Here is a 17,686-nt window from a genome sequence, read left to right as displayed (position 1 = left end):
GTCTTTCCATGGTTTACAGGAAATAAGTGGTGGTCCATTCCTGCTGGACAGAGCCAGAACCATCACTCCACAAAAAAAGATGTCCAGGCAGTTCTGAAACAACAGAGACTGTTCCTTAAATAGTGGAAGAATTGTAAAAGTCTGATTAATAAACATAAATTAGTTTTATCAAGATTTTCAGGTCTTCTAAAGACGTACTGTGGCATTGTGAGTGTCTACTCACACCTGCTAAAAAATACAAGTACATTTAGTATTTCTTTGTCAAATGTAAATACTTTCTTGTCTACAAGTGCAAGTGAAATTTTTGTACTTAGGAATGAATGTGTCTGAATAGCAATAAAAATGCTGGCTATTTTTAAGAATATATGGAGGCAATAAACCCCATTTTTTAATCCTAAGGAATTTGATAGTTTAATGCCAATCTGTTGCCATTATTCCAGCTGTTTTGGGCGGTTTCAGGCTGTATGGGCCAATACCAACATATTTTCAAATACTCTTTTTTTCTGTACTGTTTTGCTTTAACAGCTTGTAAAATGCAAATGTATAGCATTCCAACATAGAAAGGAAGGGGTATGATGATTCTTTTATGACTTTTTTTTTTTTTTTTTTAGTGCAGACTGACTGAAATGCTGTTGTGGAGGATTGGGGAAATTTTGGTAGCATGGAACAATATTGCAAGCCCTTTATTAAACAAAACCCCCTATTGCTGTCTTTGCTATTTCACTGCTTTTCCATGTGGAAATGGGTAGCACTTGTATAGCATAGTAATAATTTTACTGTGTTAAGCTGTTTTGCTTTACAGTAAATTGTGCTTTGATTGCATTTGATTAGGTAAAGATATATTTAGAAAGACTTGACTGGTGGGTAATGCCATTTCCATCAAAGAAACAATCTGTTAAAAACCTGAGAAGGCAAGGATACTGAGAACAGGATGGGAAGATTAAGTTTTATAAGAACACTCTTACTGGCTCCATTCCCTGTGTACTTACAATTAGTTTTAGTTTATACCAGTTAGATATTTGGCAGTCGCATCCTTCTCCATAAGTAGAAGGAGAAGTTTCTTGGAGCCTAGTGTACTTTGTTATAATTTTCAACTACATACAATGCTAAAAAAGCCCACCAGAGCTGTGCAAGTGGTTGGAGTTGTGTGGGGTTCAGGCCCCTGGAAACCTTCCTGCCCTTTCCAAACCTGCATTGCTGCTGGTGGTGGTTCAGTTTGGGATACTGGACTTGGCACCTCCATCCGCCTCTGTGGACAGCAGTGAGAGGCACTGTCTGCTCACTGGGCTCCTTTCTTTTCTGAAGGTAGATTTTTCTCTCAGAACAAAGAAACTACCAGCAACCTCTTTACTGGGCCAAGAATAAGCCATTCTTAAACATCCCATAAAATGTATGTGTCCCAGTTTGCAGGTTGCAGTTAACCCTGCATGTTAACATGAAGAGAGAAATAACATGGACTTGCATTTTAATATGCTAATTGGGGAATTTTGTCCTGACATCTTGTAATGTAGTTTCTGATTCTCTTAGCTACGATGTGTAAGTTGGAGGTATGAAACAGGAATATTTTTTTTTTCCTCTGACGGTGATACTATGGCTTTTAAAAACAAAACACACGTACACAACTTGTAAAAGATTTAATTTACTGCCATTGACACATTTTTTTTTTTTACACTTCTGTATTTTCTATTAAATTTCTGCTGAATTACATAGAAGGTTTGTATTTTTGTATTTATCTGACCATCACGAGGTTGGAAAATGACAGCTGGTTTCTGATACTTGATTACATAAAAAGCGTTTTAGGCATGTGTTTTAAGTTGTACAACTAAGACTTCAGAATTCCACGTATAACTGTTAGCACCTGAATTTTGAGTTCTTAACTTATGAAAATGGTGTATAAAGTGTATATGCATTATAATTGCACATGGTGTAATATTCTGTTTCTTTCTTCTAGTTTGAAAATGTTACAAGTGAAGCCCAGTAGGATGTGTTTTAGGACTCCCCTTGAAGTCAGTAGCCAAATTTGTGTTGATTAAAGACTTTTCAATGTGGTACAAAAGTAGAAGTGTTTTCTTTGCCTTTTTAAAAACATCTTAAAGATTGCTTGATTTCTTGATTATTTTTTTCCCCTAGAAGTAAATGTTTTGTTAACAATTTCTTGGTGGTAAAGGGGAAACTGTACACTCCTCCCTTAGGACTGAAAACACAACTTAGCGTTCTGTTAATTACAGACCAGGTGTATAGATCACTTCTGCATACCAGGTTAGAAATTCAGTAAATAAATGCTATACAGCACTGTATTTTCTTGTTGCTAGAGATTACTTTGCCTTAAAATTATACAAGTTTTTAGTAATTCTTGTAGCTATATTGCTTGGGAGCTCTTGCCAGGGCAAACCTAACGTGAAGTCAGCCTCTGGGTTGTTAATGCTGTAGTTGTCTTCAGCACTAACCAGCCCGTGGGCAATGCACACACTACTATAACATGGAGTTACAAACAGAATCCACCCTCTCACGTGTTTTCAAGAAAGTGGATGGTGCGTCAACTATGTTTTTTAGCGTTTGAAGTCAAATTTACTGGAAGTCAACACTGCTTTCATGACAGTTTAAAGGGTTTCAGAACTTGCTTGGTCAGGCATATCTCTTTGGAGCAGAAGTGACTGGAAAACTCTGGATCACAGCACTACATGTAGGGAATTTCACCATGATTGTTGTGTTTTGGCTTTGAAACGGCAATATTTTGTTGCAATTGTTTGGCTCACTCCATTGGAAATTAATTTGCTGTCTTGCTTTACTTGGAAAAGATGCTAAAAGCTTATGCTGCTTCCTGTTGGAAAATAGTAGTGAGTTACAAAATTAGCACATTAATGCCAGTTACAACTATAATATCGTCCCAGTGGGAGTTTCTACTTTTTATGCATGTGAATGCATACGTGGTGAGAAGACTTCAGCCACTCTGGGAACACAAACTGCTGTGCAGCTGACAAGGCAAGGAAGCATAATTTGGCTGAAAAATCTCAAAATCAACATTTGTTCTTAGGGAGGCAAATGTAGAGTTTCTTGCTGTACAGAGTTTTGTCAGTGAAGCAAGAAAGATTAAATATTTTCAGCCTTTACACTCCTTAGGGGGTCTAACTTTGGCTCTACATCTTATTTTGTTGGCGTAGGTTGCTGGATTGCTTCCTGTCCTCCTCCTTTTCCCTTTTTAGTCCCTTTCATAAATTGTGCTGCTTGGGATGCTGCTCTTCTCTGTGCGGTAGGTCAGTGTGCAGAGAAAGAGGAAGCCTGTGTTCTTCAGAGGCTTTACCGTTGGCTTAGAAAAATTAATAATTGGTTTTCCTGATTTAAATATTTCCTAGCAAAAAAGAGAATGGATGAAGGAGTGGGCTCTGCGTTTAGTGTGTGTTGTTTCTGCCTTTCAAAAATGAACTTTCAAAAGCCAGCAGATAGTTAATAGTCTTGGCATGGAAACCTGAATGTTGTGGAAGCTGGCAGAAGTATCTCCCAAGTAAGGTTGTGTGTGTGTTGTACTAGAGGAGGAATATGGTGCCCTGGGCAATGGCAGACTGGCTCTGCGCCATGCTCCATTCTCCACTTTTCTTGGAACCGCTCCGTTGAAGATCTAATTATATGGTGCCAGGAGAATCTGCAGATAGCTCAGCAATAACTCCCACTGTCGTTACACCAGATTTCAGTTTATTTGGGGTGCAAAACTTGCACACAAACACTAGATTGTATCACAGTTATCCACAAGTTTTGGCTAGTGTCCAGAAGATACAGTATATTTTAATGTGGTGGTTTCTAAACTGCTAACTCCAGTTTAGACTTATCGGCGTTTTTTCAAAAATGTTTATTCACTTGATTCCCCTTGCCCTCTTAGACTTTTAAATTCGCTGCTTTGTGAGGTCTGGTATTTAACCTCTTACACCCTGTTACAGACTACCCAAGTAAAATGTCCAGGACAATTGAGTGGAATTTGGAGGAGGGAGGGGCCAGGAGGAGGGTGACTTTAGAGAATGATTTTGGACTGCACTATCAGTTGAGGTTGTCTTTAATGTCTGTTATTTGATCAATTGCAGAAGTAAATGTCTCATTAGAAGGGTTCAAAGTAGCTGCAAATACAAGATGCTGCTGCTAAGATGATTTAAGATATGATGTACTTTACTGCCTGTGCTTTAAAGCATTACTATGCTTACTCCTAACTGTTTCGATTCAGAAATTATTACTCTAATTTCAAATACATAATAAAGTTGCAATTTATAGAAATTAAGCTATTAAAAAGTGCTTTTTACTGAAAGGTGTCAATTTACAATTTTTTGTTTTGAGGTTTTGCGGCTGTTTTCTACTTGCTTTGTTAGAATAACAGGTGATAGCTCTAATAATGAACACAGAGGTGAGAGGGCATTTTTGTATACAAACTGTTCCTATAGGGTTGATTCTAATACCACCGTGAAGACTAGCAGTAGCTTCCTGATATTTTCAGTGAGTGAAATGGGCAAAGGGAAAAGGTAAAAGAGTAGTTGCATTGGTGAAGAAGGTGATGCAGAGATTGGGGATGACTGGATCAGCCAGGGTAGTTTTAGAAAAGTCTGAGAAGTGGCAGCAGGCAAACAGCAGAAATTCCAGATGTTGAGGTGATGAGTCCAGAGGGAAAGCTCTGCCCTTGGGAGATAGCAGGAACGGTATTTAATGCGGACAGCTGCCCTGCACACGCTTTATCTTGACCCAGTCATTAAGACCAGGCAAGAAAGAAAATGAGTATTAAGATGAGATGTGAGGTAAGATGTGGAAAGACCAGATGGCCATGAATGTGGTATTGGTGACAACGAGCATGCATGATGATGGGGCAGTTGGGTGTCAGTATTTGGTAGAGGGATGGATGAAAAGGAGTCAGGTGGGCAGCGAGTGATAGCTGCGATAGTGAGCAGTGAGCAGTTCATGGAGGTACTGAGGAGGGGGAACAGTGAAATAAGTGAATAGACTTGAGTGTAGCTTGACAGGAGAAGAAATTACTTTTCTTCCTTTTTATTTGGACAGGTATTAAGTGGAAATGCAATAATGGGCTGTCATAGAAGAAAGTAACTGCAGTAAGTTACCTTCTTTATACGATGCTTTAAAGAGGGAAGGGGAAGGGAAAAGGAAAGGAGTGTGTAGGAACAGAATGGGAGTAACATGGGTTAGGAAAAGTGTGGCAGGAACTGGGATGATACAGGAGTGAGAAGAGGCTTGGTGCAGATTGAAGTTGTGTACACAGAAGGGAAAAGGACGAGGTGAGAGGAGTACTATGTAATACAGGTTTGGAAAGTGTGAGACAAAGTCTAGACAAGGAAGTATGTTGCAGGCCTAAAATTAACCAAAGTTAAAAGAAGAATATTTCTGTGACAGTGATTTAAGTTCTCAGAAGCAGATAGAGGAAGAAACTCCAGTTTCAGAAGTTGCCTTGGGTGTGGCTGAGAGCTGAAACTCAGGAGGGTGGCAAAGCATCGTCTCCGCTGCAGTTTGTGTCACAAGCAGTGACTTTTTATGCCAGATGTTTTTTTCTTACTAATTTTCTCATAATTTGGAAAAGAAAACAATTGATTACATTGATTTTTTTCTTTGAATTTTAAGTAGATTCTGTCATTTTGAAACTTTTAGAAGAGTTTGTGTATGCTAATGCAGATAGCTTTCGAATAGCTTTTTTGGCTCAGAGTTTCCTCTTCGCTTTACAAGAGGAGACAAAAGGTTTGGCATATTTAGCTTAGTGAACGTGTCGAGGAGAACTGTATAACCTACAGGACAGAGATGGCACAAGATCAAATAATTGCAAACTGGCTCCAAAATAATTTAGCTGGAAACAAAAGGTGGGGGTTTCCCCGCCCCCCCTCCAAAGGAGAGGGATTCCAGGACAGAAACAGCAAGAAACAGCTGCTTCTGCTAGGTGCTGCGTGTTGAGCTTGGTAGTAGCAGGGTCTGCAGACTCAGGGTGTCCTTTCTGGCTCTGCTCCAAATTGCACATACACACCCCCCCTCCCGCCAACTCTTTATTTGGTTGGTTTGTATTATAGGACAAGTATTTGAACTGAGAATGAGAATTTTTTTTAAAACTTATTTACTGATATGTAAATAGCTGTATGTATTATTTGCATGGTACTAGTAAATACTTAGTGTTATACTTCCCGCTTATGAGATAAGATACCTAATGTTAACAGTAATGTTTTAGCAAATGTAACCCTCCTCTCTTGACCACAAATTCAGTGCCCATAAAAATTTCTGTGGTACAGGAACTGATTATATAATTTCAATACTATAGCAATAACATGAATGAAACTCTGGCATTAAATGCTAAAACACACACTTTCAGAAGTGTATGTAGGTGCACATATGCTGTGTATATGTAATAATGTATGCCCTTTCCTTCTCTTAAATTTCTCCAGGTATATGTGGAATTTGATGACCTTGAATGGGAAAAGCGAGAATGGGTTAAAGTTTATGAAGATTTTGCAACCTTCTTGGTGGAGTACCAGCTGGTCTGGGCGAAGAGAAAGGACCCAAGCCAGACTCAGGGATCAAAGATCAAACAAATTCAATGGCCTGCATTGGTAAGATCCTTGAACAATAGCATTTACTAAACTATTTTAATCTCTTTAATTCTGTCCTTCTTAGGAAACTGCCTAGGTTACTTAAACAGTGGTGGAAAGTGGTGAGCATGGAGCAGGAGGGAGGATAAGAAGAGGATAAGAAAATACTAACAAACCATGTTTGTGTTGAAAGGATGGGAGTGATGTGATAACAGGCACTCGTCTTCCTTTTTGAATCAACTTTGAACACTGCAAAACCAGTCTGAGTGACATAATAGAACTAGTGGCACTTTACACAGTAATAGCATCGTACAAACATAAAATTATCTTACTGCTCTGTGGGGTATTGAAACTAAGGTAAAAAATAAACCCTTAAGCTTGTGATACACTCCAGTCCCACAAAGAAGGTATCTAAAATTCAGAGTTCAGAAAGATCAGAAAACTGAGCGAAGATCAATAAAACAGTGATAATTTTATGCCTGGCTTATGAGATGGTACTTATGATTCTTTTTCTTTCTGGATTGATGCCCAAACATTAAAGCTGCGAGAACTGCTAGGAGGTCATGTCCGTTTTTGACGTGGCTTCAGGTAGACCTAATGAATACTAAGGATCTGATGAGATAATCTAATAAGCAAAAAACATGTATTCTTTTTTCTCCAAAGAAATGAGTAGTGCTACCAAAGTCTTCAGAAGAGCCAAATAAATATGAGAGTTCAGGAACATATTTTGTTGGAATTTTTTTGCTTTGTAGAGATTAGGGGAAGATTTTTCACAGACCAGCAAGTGAAAGGGAGCTCCAACAAATTTGTCAAAATAGTGAGGGCGAGTCTTAGATATATTTGATATTCAGCTTAGTATTTCTAACTTCAGTCTTGGGTTTTTAGAAATTTTTTTAGTTGTAATGAATTGAGGTGATGGAATTTTTTTCCTCCAGACTTTAGCTTTACCTGTGTTTCATTTAAATAATTCCCATTTCTGAGCACTTGATGCACTCTCTGAAATGCTGTCACAATTACTTCTCTGCAGCTGTGGTTGGAACAGTCATGCTGATGGTCATGAAGCAGGCTGTTCAAGAAAGCTTAGTGGTGGAAGAGATGCATAGATGGCTTAGGATGGACTTTCTTCCTCTTCAGTTAGTATTCCTACTTGACTCACCCTGTACGTTTGTGCTAATGTACTTGAGTAAAACAAGCTAACTTTCTGGATGTACAGGCTGTTTCGTATACTTGCTTGTACAGGCAAGTTTTCTGTTTCATGTTAGTATATCCTTGAACAAGAATTTTTAGTTTTAGGGAGTCATGTCATTAGCTTTGTGAAGCCACCCATCTCTCCCTGGTTGAGATGGGTATTCCAAAATCTGTTAGCAACTTAGAACTTAGTGTCTAAGTACTGTGCTATTTTACATGCTTTTATTCTCGCTCTCTAGGATAGAGATCAGTCTTGGGTTTAAAGGGGGCGTATTTCTAGAAAGTATGATAGTCTGGCTGCTGATCTGGTCCCCAAGTTAAAAGTGTTTGCTAATGTATGAAAATGTTTTAGTCAAACCTTTCTCTCAGAGACTTTTCCAAATTTCTACTGGTCTAGCAGAAGGCAGAAACATTTTTTTCTTTCATCTCCATCTTTTTATTTCTTGTTTTAATGTTTATATTTGAGGTAGCTGGTATGTTCTAATGTTTAGATTTGAGGTAGCTGGTAGGTTTGAGAAGACAGACTTGCATAAGATCCACCTCCTGCTTTTACAATTAAAAAATTGGAATCTTATAGTCCAAAGTAGGGCTCAGATGGCTTGTTGGGTCACAATTTCCAGATGTTAAAGATGACAAGTTCTCAGCATTTGTACTTGGCCTGGCTACAAATATTCTAGCAATTGTTTTCTGAGTCAAACCCTCTAGTCATCCATTCCAGAAAACCCGTATTTGAGGGAAAGTGCAGAGACAGGATATTAACTCTAGTTAGAGCAGATTCCTTCCATAGAGACCTCCCAGAATTCTGCTCCGTATCAATAGCTGCACTGAGCACACCAGGCCCTGGGGAACAGGGAGGGTGTTCAAATTGCCATAATACTTCTGGGTTTTGTTTCCAGCCTGTTTGAACGCTCTGGTGTGGTGGAGTGGATGACCTCTATGAGGGTTTGGATTTGAGGGTTTTTTTGTCAAAACAAGACTTACTAAAAATGGGAAAGCATTGGAAAAGGTGGTAAAAATTTTTGATTTTTCCAAACAATGATAGGAATGTCTGTACTTCTTATGTGTAAACCTGAGTGTGGTAATACACGCTTTTGGAAAAGTTGAGTCTTGCTGTAGTTGTTAAAGGAAAAGTCCAATTTTTCCCATGCATGTGAACTATATTGAAAAAAAAATATCATGTACTTGACTATCTTGTCTTCATACTTAATGCCAAAATAAAAGTTTCTGGTAGAACTTTATTTTGGATGCTAATGCATATGCAACAAAGCAATATTTGAGTGTATTTTATGTAGTAGTTCTACAGGATCTTTGCCTTTAGTGGAGTGAGTGGAAAGTGCTTGTATGTTTAGATGGCTATCACCACCTGTTCTCTTTGATCAACATACTCTGTGTTTACTGTGTGGTATTCAAACCTGATCAGGAGACAAAATCTTTAATTTCCTGTGGGGCTTTCTGTGGGCAGTCGTCAGTCTGGTATCAGTGTGCTTCACAATTATTGATTTCTTTTAGTTGTGTGATACAATGTAACCCCACTTCATAGATGAAATTGCTAGGATGCAAGTTGGTCACAAATGTTTGTGATCTTTACATGGGTGAATGCCCCAGGTGTGCCGTTACTGAAAGTGCAGTATTCATTGATCTCATGTAGCTGTGCTTTAAGCTTTTAGGCTCATGTCAGCTGCTGGGAAAGTGAGGAAATGAGAAGTACTGCCTCTTTCTCCCTGTTCAGAAACTCAGTAACAGAGGAGGGATAGATTATGCCCTGAATTCAGTTTCTCTCATAATGAGATTATTTTTTCTTTCAGTAGAGCTCCCGACTCGTTCATGCCGAAGGTGAAAAGTTGACTGTAAATGAGCCTGGAGGCCTGTTGGCAGCAACAGGAAATATTCTTCATTGTGTCAGGGTCGCTGTGATGATGTTGACTAGGTACCTGTTTCTGGGCCGCTGTGCAAGTCTGTGAAAGAGAGAGTAAGTGTAGTGCCTCAGCTTGCTCACGCTGTAATCACACACTTTTCCTTCTTGTGAGATGATTTTCTGGCGATAACGGAGAACTTCTTGTCTGCCTAGCTGACTGGTATAATTGGAAATCACCCTTCATGTGGGGGTATTTACAAGCATGGAAAAAAAGACTATCAGGAAGCGTAATGGCAGTGGTGGTAAGTGATGTCAGCATAAATGTAGCTTAGACATTGGGAAGAGAGTGTTTGGTAGACAGTGCTTATTGTTTACCTCAGGTAACAGAGATGCTTTATAGATGTCAAGGCCGAAGAAAACTTCTTGGCCAAAGGGGTAGCATAGGAAAAAAAATAAACATGGATTTTGAAAACTTAAAAAGTATAGGTAATGAAAGCGAGTGGTGTGTCTTTCCATGTTAAGGGATTAAGAAAAGTAACATAGATGCTGAAATTGAAGGCATCAGCTTAGTTTGGTAAGCAAGGGGTGTGTGTTACAAAGATATTTAAAAAAAGGGGTAGTGATGGGCTAGGAGAATTACCAGTACTTCAAAAATGAGGCAGAATTGATTTTTTTTTTTTAATTCCTCAGGAAACAACTTTGAAGTAGTTGAGAGGATGGATAAAATTTTTTGATCTGTGGGTGGATAAGAACAGTTGTGTTTTAGGGGGAGTAAATTATTAATTTTCCTGATGTAGAAATAGTTTGAGTACTAGGATGTTAGAGATCAGTGATAAAATCATGCCTATGATACAGTTCAGGCTGAAGTCTTAGGTATATGATGGGTATCCCCTCAGCACCCAAGAAAGGAGGTGAAAGTAAGTGTGTGGGCAGGGGTGGAAAACTGGAGCCAAGGTTTTAATGTGGACAGAACAGAATGCTTCTGTGAACTGCCAGTTTGAATTTAATTACAATCTCTCTAATTGCATATTAGACACATAGTGTAGAAGGAGAAAAAGGACTGTAGAAGGAGAAGGACTAAGGACAGAAGCTACTAGAGACATTTTAGAGTATAATAGAATAATGTGGAAGAAAAGTTTAAGGTGATAGGCTTAACTAGGAGAGGCCACCATGGTGAAACTTAAATAGCAGTTTGGGTTTTTTAACAGCATCAACTTTACATGGTGAATGGTGGGGACTGAGTGCCTTAATATTTTTTTGTTTGTTTGGGAAGAGGGTTTTGGAAACTTCAATAATGTGCTGAAATGAAAATTTATTGTTGAAGGTCTACAGATAGAGATGGAAGGAAGAGCTTTAAGACAGGCGTTTTAAGGGGCATGTTCCTTCACCTTGGCAAGACAATAAGGAAAGAAGGGTAATTGAAAATGCAATTAATATTGAAGGAGTTTAAGGTGGATAGATGATGGCAAGTTTGTACTTTCAGGAAAAAGAACTAAGAGAATACAAGAGGTTGGAAAGAAAAGGATTGGAATTGGAGATAAGGAAAATGCATTGAATGGGAGCACGCATGAGAAACTTTTGCACTTGCAACGAGAAAGGAAGAGAGTATTGTAGAACAGGGGAAGGAAAATTATCTTATTTTGGCTTTTTCCTTTTGGAAGAAACTGACAGTCTTGTGCAGGGTAGATGCCAAAGGACGAAACAGTTTGACTCTGTCTGATATGATGAAAAACAGGATTGGGGAATGGTACACTTAGTTGGCAGGGCAGAGGTGTGTGCCTGGGGAGGTTACATACAGGTACAGGTGATGGGTCAGTGGTTTTGTGCGCTCTACTGGGTATGGTTTGTTTTGTAAAGTACGTGTTGCCTGTTGTTATAATTAAACCAGTGCTGCTTGTGAATTCAGTATGAATTCATATATAACAAATCAGAAGAATCCATACTAATTCTCTGTTGGTTTGAGTATGGAGACAGTGCTTCACTAGCTTTACGTACTCACCTTGTCAAACCAAAGGATTTACCCTGTGGTCTCAACTACTACAAAGGTCTGCAATAACTGTATCGGTCCCAGTTTTGGTGCTGGCGTACCGCAAGAACTGGTTGTCTTGCAATTGTATATCTGTGAAGAGTATACATATAAAAACTAAAATACATTTCATGAGGAGATCTTGAATATGCTTGTGTCGTAATGCAGGGTAGCTGCAGGAGCAACTCAGTCTACTCCCTGCACCCCAGCCCCACTGGTGGAAAAAAAAAAAAGACTGTGTCCTCCATCCGCCTGTCTCTTTTTCTTGGAACAAGTGAAGTCATTGCTAAACCAGTGGCTTGAGAACAGTCTTTCCTGGGACTCTGTCCAGGGCTCTGCAAGATTAGAGCTTTAGCCAGGCTTATAACGAAACCAGGGACAAAGAGTAGGTCTTCATTGGCAATGACTGACTCTTTTTCCACTGTGAGAATCTGGAGCTGATTTACAGTGGACAGTGCCAGTGGCACCTGTGGGACTGTGGGCCTTTAGTCTGACCATCGTGCTAATGAGGAGGTCATCTTGCAGAAGAATGAGATGAGGTTTGTTCTGGGTGGTGGTGGATGTGTGAGTTCTGGTTAGATGTGAATGAGCCCGTATGTTCATGTGCTGACTGCATATTAGGGTACTTGGTGGTAAAGTATAAGAGTAGAAGTGTTCATGGACATGTGGAGGATAGACTTGTCCTCTGACCTGATGTAGCCTTTCCCTCCTCCCTCCCTGCCCCTCTGTCCCAGCTGTCAATTGCAGAATCCTTTTGCTTGACTGCATTCTGCTTCGGCTGGCTTGATTGTGTTAAATTATAAAGCAAACATGAAGTGCCAGTTTATTGGCATTTGTGTCATGATTAAGGAAGGAAGTGTACAGATTGAACAACAAGCTTCTATAGATCTTCCAGAGATTCTTGAGGCACATCAAATTCTTTATTTTTGGCACGATGATGGAAAGTAGAACAGGTCCCTTGTTCATTCCTGTCTGTACTGTGACGCACTACCACTTTTTTACTCTCTCAGGGATTTGTTTTGTTCCTTGCCTTGATGGTCTAATTTTAGCATTTCTGAGTAAGTTTCTCTTTTATATGTTGGTCCCATGGATCAGACATCCCCTTCAAAGTCAGGAGTTTCTGTAGATAACTGCTAACATTCCCCCTTCTACTTCACTGCAGCCTGTCCTCTCTGCACAATGAAAAATGGAGGTATATACACTGCCAGATACAGTGATTAAATCCTAGCAGACACTCAAAATACTCCAGTAGTAAAAAGAAATAAATTCACAAAGGATTACTGTGTATATAGAAAGCAAGGCAGAGAGAAGACTCAGTCTCCTGAGTCCTAAAATATAAAAACTTTGAGGACATTTCAAATTTGAGGGGAGGAAGTGCTGTAGCTTCCAGGAATCAAAAACTAATAGTGGATTTTCTCAGCTTCTCCTTTCCCTGCATCAGAATTCTAGTGTTTGTATACCTTACTAATATGGGGTAAAGAGGAGATACATACAACAGAGAAGAAAATCCTTGGAACCTGTCAGCTTCTTGGAAAATATTTAAGGCACTTTAGAGCTTGGGGAAGAGAAAATTTAAGTAACTGACTCAGCAGAGCACAAATGACCTGATTTTTGCTGCATTGTGAAAGACAGTAACATGCAGAAACAGCACTTGGAGATGGTTCAAAGATTACTTCGCTGGAGAGTATGTTACTGTAATATTCCCACAGAACATAAATGTCTCAAGCAGTACCACATCCCGCCTGTGTACTTTGGCACTTGCTTTTTTTAAACTACTGCTTACTGGGAGCCGCTGCTCTCCACGCAGTCTTCTAAGCAGAGGCCATTACCTTCCCAGGACATGCCCCAAATGAAGAGTAATAAACTGAAATCTGCCTCCCCAGATGCTCTGTTGTGAAATATGGGTGTTGTCTTGTGGCTTCCCACTCTGGAAATGAGTGACCGAGTGGAGAGCCTCACTGCTGTGCTGACTTGTATGTGGCCCTGGTGCTTTCTGTGCACTTTACACTACTGCATTCTTTGTTCCAAGGTCTTTTGTCCCAAGGTGTTGGCTAATAGCAAGCTTATACTTAATTTTTGTTTTTTACTTTATTCTTGAATTTCTAAGCAATGGAGACCCTTTCTATTTGAACAGATTTAGTTTTGTAAAAGCACGCCTTCCATATATAAAATGTTGTTTGTAGTTAAGTGCTATGCAAAGAATTGTTTTTAATGTCAAATTAATTTACAGGAGTGCTAGAATTCCAAACAAGAGTATTTTCTGACCTTGTGCTTACTGTTATTTTAAGGCTGAAGTAATTTTGATCATATGGGCCTGGGAGTTGCCATTTTGGCAGCTTCTCTAGAGAAAGCTGCTTTAATATGTCACAGCATCCTGAAGGTCTCTGTACTGCAGGTTCTTTCCTGCTAGTAAAGCACTTCTCCTTGTGCTCCAAGGATTACACAAATTAAATAACTAGATATTGTTTAGCGTCCTTCAGCAGCAACACTAAGCAGTACTCCCAGTTCAGTGTGCCTCTGTCACTTACACCTGTTCAAAAGACAGATAGCAATGAAATGCTGTTAATAATTTGTATGTGCTTCTGTAAAAGATGGGCATAAAGATTCTTGAGGTTCTATGTTCAAGCTAAGTAGCTGAAGCGGAGCAGAGTAGCCACAGTTGCAGGGAGCTCAGTGCAGGATAGTTGCTTGCATATTGATTTCATAACTGATGCTGAAACCTATATTGGTTCAATATATGGTTATGCTCCTGTTGATACTGTAGTCAGATAAAAGTCAGTGTAGGTGTATTTGAACTGCATTCACACTTCCAGCTTTAGTGTTGACCTAATCCACAGCTTCATCAGGTATAAAAGCAAAGAGCTAGGCTGGATCCTCTGGAATTGACTGGAAAGTCCCAAATCTTTGATTTAATCCCCTCCCCCACCCTAGCATTCATGAGAACAAATTTTCCATTTGTGCTTAAAACACCAAATCACTTTGTAGCTGTCTAGATAGTTTGAACTTCCTCAATGAACTAGAAGGATCAGCTCAACTTGGAGATAGTGTTGAGCAGAATATAAGCATGTGTATGCAGTTGGTTATTTCAGCACATTATTTTTGAAATTCAGCTTCCAGAGCTTTGGCATTGGAAGAATGAGTACCTGCAGTGCCTTTTGTTATCTCCATCAGTCTGGTAGCTCACAGTCTAGCTGCTGCTATTTATATAAGTTATGACTTATATTATAATATACATGCATCTTATATACTTGCATATATGTGTGGGTATATTTATAGAGGCATGTGTATCTAGAGATATGTACATAAACATAATTTTTTCTCCCTATATTAAAAAAAAAATATTTCCCAACCTATACCTGTTGAGAGTCTGTACAGTGAGGGAAAGATGTCAGTGTGGTACTTGTCCTCCATCTGAACGGTGGCTGTCCAGAATAAGGAAAGCTGTGCCAGAAGACTTCTATCCACAAAAAACTGCTTGGTGTTTTTCTTGTGATGGTGGGGAGGAGCAGCTGGGCTTTACACCTGTCAAATCCACTCGGCAGCTAATTTTGAAAGCCACCCACTGTTAAAATCTCCACTGCTGCTTCTGTGCATTAATGACTTGTCAGCTGTGCAATACTGAAGCACTGCTCTCTTTGTCTTCACTCGAGTAAGATGAGTTATGGAAGGTGTAATTAGAGTTTTATGAGTTACTTGTTCTCCTTTCCCAGAATTCCAGCAGTTTCTTCTGGGTTTTGCTGTGAATCTGGTGATGTGCTGTATTGAAGTCTTAATATCCACTTTAAATGTACAGCAGCACGGAGAACCTGCCCAAAATGCAAAGCACCTCTTCTGGAAAAGTATTTCAGTACTTTACTGTGTCGATACACAAGGCCTTCTGTAGTCTTCTACAGCTGGAACGTAGGAGCTTCAGGTGAAATTAATGTCTGGATGAAGTAAAAATGTTGCAGTCAGGGCCAGACACTGTGTTTTGCTAGGTTAGGGTGAAAGTCTGCATTTTGCAAAGTGCTGAGAATCTGAAGGAAGGTTTTTTTCATGGTACTAAGACAGCATATACTTTAGCTCCACCTGAATTTTGGTTACTAGCATATAAACAAAGCAGCCGTTGCTTCCAAGGTCTCCTTTTCTATGGAGTGACTCCACAGAGCATTTTGTCATGTCACAATTGTATCGCAGTATTTTAGCTTCTCCTCCATCTACCACAGAACTGGTGCCCATGAAAAAATATTCTCTTGATTTCTGGGAATTTCTTGTAGCACTTTTTTTTACAGCAGTAGCACCAAGTCTTGTCACTGGATCTATCTTTCAGAATTTTGAATAAGTGGGGTAAGTGATGGTGGGGAATCTTGTGTTGCTAAATTCAAAGACAGAATCGACAACACGGATTGGAGAGGAGACACAATGGAAGACTTTTTAGTCCTTTGAGCCCTTGTGGTGTGGAACAGGATGTTAATATTTGGGACAACAAAGAAACTGGATGGAGAAAAGGATAGTTTTTTCACCTCCTGGGGTGAATATGTCACTTGTGTTGCTGGTTAGGCTGTTGGGCAGGAAAGGTTGTCGTAATGTAAGGCTATGGTAGTAATATTTAAAGTGCTTCTGCTTTGCAAATGGGTTAAAAACAAAACCCTAACTTCCTTTCAGCTCAATCTGTTACGGATGTGGTTTCACACTGAACTTAACCAATCCCTTGCTGATGCTGAAAGGGACGGTGCTACTACCTCCCCTTTTTTGTACTTTGGCTTAAAACCCCTTCAATTTCAGGTAGATCAGCAAGCTCTATCACCTAGGGAATGTACACATACACTCCCCGCAGCCTTACACAAAAATGTTCCATGTGATAGTTCTAAGATACACTAAACTCTTGTGAACTAAGCAGGGATCAGGGATATATGTGAGAATGAAGTGCTATTGTTTATTACTATTATGCATTGTCTATACCAGAAAATATTGATTACTTCTGTTTTATTATATATTTCAATTTCATTCCATCGTTCTGTGCTCTTAGGGCTCTGCATTTGAAAGAGATTTTGAAATGAGATCTTGGTAGTTAGCTGCCATTAATAGAAACTTTTGCTGGCAAATGTTGCAGGCCTTCAGTTACACTACAAAAATTAAATCAAGTACTTGGGAGCAAAAGTTTGTCCCATCCTGCCCCACCCCCCGCCCCTTTTTCCTCCTTTTTTCCCTTCCTTTGTCGTAGGTGCTAAAGCATTGTAAATGGGGTCTGCATGTTACATTTGTCATGAGTGATCTGTTTTCTTATATGGCAATTTCTTGAGGGCCACGAAAAGTCAAATTTCCATAGCAGCCTCATAAACTGCTTAAGTTGTTCTAGCAATGATTTTGATGTTGTACATCTAGTATGTTTACTTTTTAAATTTGTCTTAACTTCTAAGGAGAAAACTGAATGTAGGAAAGAAGTTCAAGAACAGCTTGTCAGCTTCAGGTGTTTAACCTGCCTGAGGAAGCTGGGATAGAACCTGTGTTTTTTATCTTCAATGTCCTAAAATTTCTGGTAAGTGACTATCATTCTTAATTTCTGAAAAACAAACTCTTAAGTAGTAAAACCAGTATGTCCTTTATTCCTGGCTTCACTGCCATAACAGCAGTTGCCAATTCTTTTCAGGTGCGTGTTTGTATGGGGAGCATGTTACTTTCTGAATTGAATGGGGGAGCATTTACGTGGACACAGATTTCATCAGTGGTTCTGAAGCCTTTCTCAGATTTGGTGGCTCTGCATGTGCCCCAGCTGGGCAGGAGGAATGGAAATGTTGGTTGGCTGCAGGTCGTGCCACTCGTGACAAGAATGAAGATGTGATTAGGTAGTAACCACAGGGTAATTGGAATTGCAAGGGAGTATTGATGGGCAAAGACGAATAGAGGAGGAAGCTGTTGAAGGCACAGGTTTATTTCTTCTGCTGAGTAGTTTTCTTCTAGTTGTTTGGGGGTTAGTTGTTGTTGTTGTTGTTGTTGGTTTTGTGGTTTGGGGTTTTTTTTTGTTTTGTTTTTTTAATAAAAGAAAAAAAATACAGGTTTTTTTTCTTTACGTGCTGCATCCAG

The 17,686-nt window shown here is 39.4% G+C and overlaps 1 protein-coding gene across 2 annotated transcripts in view; it reads left to right on the top strand.

Moving 5' to 3' along the window:
* LOC119153480 (probable JmjC domain-containing histone demethylation protein 2C) overlaps window positions 1-17,686 on the top strand; it is a 113,012-nt gene that overhangs the window by 47,466 nt on the left and 47,860 nt on the right. For both annotated transcript variants that reach the window (XM_037400052.1, XM_037400053.1), the window contains exon 2: window positions 6,411-6,575. In XM_037400052.1, the coding sequence (XP_037255949.1) occupies window positions 6,411-6,575 (165 nt within the window). The remainder of the gene's footprint in view (window positions 1-6,410; window positions 6,576-17,686) is intronic.

This window comes from Falco rusticolus, chromosome 9 (assembly GCF_015220075.1).
Source record: "Falco rusticolus isolate bFalRus1 chromosome 9, bFalRus1.pri, whole genome shotgun sequence".
Classification (NCBI taxonomy): Eukaryota; Metazoa; Chordata; class Aves; order Falconiformes; family Falconidae; genus Falco; species Falco rusticolus.
Note: the sequence above shows the minus strand (reverse complement) of the source record. Positions and strands in the feature narration are given on the sequence as shown.